Source organism: Hypomesus nipponensis, chromosome 21 (assembly GCF_054491055.1).
Source record: "Hypomesus nipponensis isolate SF chromosome 21, ASM5449105v1, whole genome shotgun sequence".
Classification (NCBI taxonomy): domain Eukaryota; kingdom Metazoa; phylum Chordata; class Actinopteri; order Osmeriformes; family Osmeridae; genus Hypomesus; species Hypomesus nipponensis.
The window spans coordinates 2,220,001-2,225,000 of NC_140381.1; the positions used below are offsets into that span (position 1 = coordinate 2,220,001).

Sequence of the window (5,000 nt, forward strand, 5' to 3'; positions counted from 1 at the left end):
CTCCCTCACTCACTCACTCCCTCACACGCTGCCTCACTCACTCCCTCACACGCTGCCTCACTCACTCCCTCACACGCTGCCTCACTTACTCACTCACTCCCTCACTCACTCCCTCCCTCCCTCCCTCCCTCCCTCCCTCCCTCCCTCCCTCACTCACTCACTCCCTCACTCACTCACACGCTCCCTCCCTCCCTCCCTCACTCCCTCCCTCCCTCCCTCCCTCCCTCCCTCCCTCCCTCCCTCCCTCCCTCCCTCCCTCCCTCCCTCCCTCCCTCCCTCCCTCCCTCACTCACTTTCACATGCTCAGGGGCGCCGCCAGGAATTTTGGGTACCATGAAAAAAAAGAAAAAGGTTTAGCATTTCTATTCGTATTCGGGGGCCCCTGTCAGTGAGGTGCCCCTGTCAGTGTCAGTTATATTGTGTGTTTCAGTGTGTGTGTGTTATACTTCTGATTCTTCTTCCAGGAATGCATTCTACTGCTCAGGTCTGCACCACACAAACTTCTGGTGAGACACACTCCCTCCCTTCCTCACTCATTCACTCACTCACTCACAGTAAATCCTCATTCCACTTGGATGTCACAAGACAGATCTAACATAAACCCCCACACACACCCCCACACACACAAACACACATACATTAACAGTGGGCACACACTTGATGCCAGGCTGAAACTTAGAGATAATGCTGTCCGACCAGTCACACTGTCTAGCACACTGTCTCTGTTGCCCTGGTTCTATGGGTTCTCTGGTCTGGTTCTGGTTCAAATCTGGTTCTGAAGTCTTAGTTCTGGTTCTGAGGTGTGGTTCTCTGCACAGTGGTGCAGCAGCCAATGGGGATGCAGCAGCAGCCAATGGTGATGCAGCAGCAGCAGCCAATGGTGATGCAGCAGCAGCAGCCAATGGTGATGCAGCAGCAGCAGCCAATGGTGATGCAGCAACAGCAGCCAATGGTGGTGGTGCAGCAACCAATCCCTTCAGAAGTTCCTGGTCAGATGATGTGCCCGCGGTGCCAGGTCCAGGTTCTGACCCAGACCAAACGCAAGCCTGGAGTCAGCGCCTGGATGACCTGTGCTATCCTGGGTGTCTTCCTGTGAGTGAACACACACACACCTGCACACACACAGAAACACACTCACACACCAAAGATATGCGTGCACATACATGAACACACAAACGTGTACATGGGACACTAAAAACATCTCTCTCTCTCTCTCTCTCTCTCTCTCTCTCTCTCTCTCTCTCTGTCTCTCTCTCTCTCTCTCTGTCTCTCTGTCTCTCTATCTCTGTCTCTCTCTCTCTCTGTCTCTCTCTCTCTCTGTCTCTCTCTCTCTCTGTCTCTCTCTCTCTCTTTCTCTCTCTCTCTCTCTCTCTTTATCTCCAGCATTTGGCCCTGCTGTCTGATCCCTTTCTGTGTCGACTCCTGCCAGGACGTGGAACATCGCTGTCCCAACTGTCAGCAAGTCATCCACATCCACAGACGCTAGTAGTCTGATTCAAGTATTAGAGGCTAGATGCTATTTGATAGCTGTTACGTAACTGATTGTGCCTCCTGAAGGACTTTGTTTAAAACAAAATACATGAATGTTGTGGTGTTTTGGTTCCTATCACCTGCTTTTGCTATACTGTTTGACATAAGCTTAATTTACATGTAGTCATTAAGCAGACACTCTTATCCAGAGCGACTTACAGTAAGTACAGGGACATCCCCCCCCCAAGGCAAGTATGGTGAAGTGACTTGCACAAGGACCCAACGTCATTTCGCTTGGCCAGGAATCGAACCGGAAACCCTCTGATTAGTAGCCCGATTCCTTAACTGCAATATATACATATATTGTAAAAAATAAATTTAAGTCATGATTTTCTTCAGTAATTGTGTTTCTATTGTGTTTTACACACACACATTGACACTCCTCCCCTCCCCTCCCCTCCCCCGTTCCAAACCGAGACGGTATAACAGGTCGTTCCAAATAAATATGTGAGATGAAACACCGGAGGCTATGATATGATGTGTGTGTGTTGACCTAGAGAGAGCTGTATGAGAAAGAACCACTTCAGGCTGAAATGCAGATAAGATAGAAACCTTGTGAGCATCAGTATAGCATCCCATGCATACAGCACAGGGGCAAATCTAGGTTCCCACTTTTGGGGGGGCTAAGCCCCTAGATAAAACCTATTATTTTTCCTGTGACCCAGCAAAACTAGGGGGGTCTGGGGCCATGTTCCCCCAGAAGAAAAAAAAAATAGTGTCTTCTAGTGGGTTTTAGGAGGAGAAATTAACCAATTTAGATTTAAAATATAAACATTTTAAATAAAAAGTTGTATTTTTTTTTTGGGGGGGGGGGGGGGCTACTGAAACTTTTGGGGGGTCTCCAGCCCTTCCCCTCCTCACGCATACAGTTGTGTGTAAAAAACACACAATTGTGTGTAAAACACGGACACAGACACAGACACAGAGGCGAGCTATAACTTAGCATATTTCTGTTGGGATGCACTACTCCTTTTTGTCCACAGGGGGGCACTCTATCATCAGCTGCTGCGGCTGTAAAGAGCAACCTGTGGAGTTAGAAAATATTACATTTATGGGACTCTGGATGATCTGTGGGAGGGGGGGGGGGGGTAGCAAGTGATAAATTCGCCCTGGGCGCACAATGTGCTAGGACCGCCACTGGGGGTAGAGGTAAGCAGGGCCGGCGCTTGCTACAGGCTGAGGGGGGCGCCAAATACTAAAGTGCGTCCGTTAATCAACAGGTACTCGCGCCGGCCCTGGGGGTAAGGGGTAAGGGCTAGGGGTAAGGGCCAGGGGTAAGACAGAGAATTGGTATTCGGCATTAGTCTAAAACAGTTGAGATATTCTCCGCAAAATGAAGTGCATACAAATCTAAATGTGGGTGCTCTAAACTGTGTGCCGTAAATTCAGTGTGCCTGGCTGTATGCTGTACCGTATTTATGAATTGTAATAATAAAGTATTATTGTTGTACTCAGAGTTTTCCCTCTTATGTTTACATGTGTATTAGTACTAGCCTGTGCAGTGACTCTCTACACTCCATAGCGGAAGCAAGGTTTATTATAATAGCCTACTAATGTATAGGTTCAAAGGGATGCGATTTTAATACAGTTAGCCTGCGCGTGGGGTGGGTTAATCAGACAGGTCGAAAACAACAGCCTTCTGATCCAGAATATCAGCTTTCCTGAAAACGGACCAAAGGTTCACATGCCTAAAGCCTGCACTTTAGGCAAGTACTAAAAACTGTATGTATCAACATTTAAAAAAATGTTCTCACCATCAAATCCTTTTTAGCAGCCGATGTGTTCACGCTTTCCTGGTCAGGTGATGTGCCCGCGGTGCAAGATCCAGAATCTGCCCCAGACCAGACACACAACTGGAACCCCCGCCTGGGTGATCTGTGCTTCCCTGGGTGTCTTCTCATGAGTTAACACACTAACACACACACCTGCACACACACACAACAAATATATGCGTGCTGAGCCAACCTCGTCACCTAGTTTGTAAGTCTAGGAACGTATTTTTTAAGGTTCGTTCTGAGCGGGAGGAACAGCGCGCGCACACCCACAAGGAATCAGACGAAAGCAATTACTATAAAATATCACACTTTAATAAAAGGCTCGTAGAGGTATTTCTAGAAGTCTTTAAGCAGTTAAGGGCACATGAAAACTGCCCGGCTTGGTACCTGGGGAGGCTTGTGTGTAGAGGCCAGTCTAAAAGCGGTGTTTCTGCCTATTCAAATTAGGACATAGTCAATCAGTGTGGAGCTCATGTGCATATTAAAATTAATTTCAAAAGAAACTTGTAATACAAAAAAAGTATTTTCATGTATACTTTCACTATGTCAAGTTTTATTGTGGTAGGAGTAACGGAAAAAGTTTAGCCTATTTGGGTGTATTTTTGGGCATATTTGATTAGCGTATACAGCTCATATTAAAATTCATTTTCAAAGAAACTTGTAATACAAAACCCGTTACTTTTCATGGGTAGTTTCATTGTGTAAAGTTTCATTTTGATAGGAGTAAAGGGAAAAAAATAGCCCCTTTAGGGTGTAATGTTGCCTGGCCTTATTGGCACAGATCTCGGATTGAATAGAATTTATCATATTTCCTCAACTAGGATTGTTCTAGGACTTGTATGTTGTGTATGTTGTGGTGGACACCTCTTAGAAATTATTGAATGAAAAAAAATATTTTACAATTAGTTCTATTTGGGGCTCCAAAATAAGTTACTTTGTACTGTTAGTCGCCTTTGCAGTTCTCCCTCCGTAATCCTTAGAAATCGACAGAACACGTTAGCAACCAGTTTAGTAGCTTCCCCCATAATACTCTTTTACCTGATCTGTACGTTGACGCTCCTCTAACAGCTGCGTTCACTTCCTCGTTCTCTTGGCTTTCTACTTCTTTAGATCCTCATTCTATTGATTTTCCCGTTCTCTTGCTTGGCTTCCTCGTTCTCTTGGCTTCACCTACATAGGTAGAATTTGGCCAGGTAGCCCACCCCCACCTCACTTCAATAGGTCCCTTATGTCATTGGCCATTGTGCTTCAGGAGGTACAAAAAAAGTGAAACAAATACACAGCAACCAAAACAAATCAAATGTATTTTATAGCTCTTTTTACACGCAAGCATGTCACAGAGGGCTTCACATACGCCCATAGAACTGCCCCTCAACCAAAACAAAGCACATCAAAAATCTAAAGTCTACTAAATGTAAATGTAAATCTCTAAAAACCACTGCAAACCATAAATCAGTTAAACTAAATAAACAAATACACACTTTAGTTCAAGTTCAAGTCTTTTATTTGTCAGGTACACACAACAACAGATTGGGCACTGAAATTCATAACACAAGACAACGCAGGCACCTGGCATAACATAACACATAAGTACAACCAAACATCATTTACATCTATGCTGAGCTTAAATAAGTGAAACTTCCTAAATTACAGATAACAATAAATAATACACAATATACTAACTAAATGCACATA

General features: G+C 45.0%; 1 protein-coding gene across 1 annotated transcript in view; it reads left to right on the plus strand.

Moving 5' to 3' along the window:
• Nucleotides 1-1,868, plus strand: part of LOC146237382 (LITAF domain-containing protein-like) — a 3,280-nt gene extending 1,412 nt beyond the window's left edge. The window contains exons 2-4 of the mRNA XM_084685629.1: nucleotides 465-506; nucleotides 819-1,092; nucleotides 1,384-1,868. Coding sequence (XP_084541755.1) covers nucleotides 467-506; nucleotides 819-1,092; nucleotides 1,384-1,486 — 417 coding nt within the window. The 5' untranslated portion in view covers nucleotides 465-466 and the 3' untranslated portion in view covers nucleotides 1,487-1,868. The remainder of the gene's footprint in view (nucleotides 1-464; nucleotides 507-818; nucleotides 1,093-1,383) is intronic.
• Nucleotides 1,869-5,000: the final 3,132 nt, after the last annotated feature.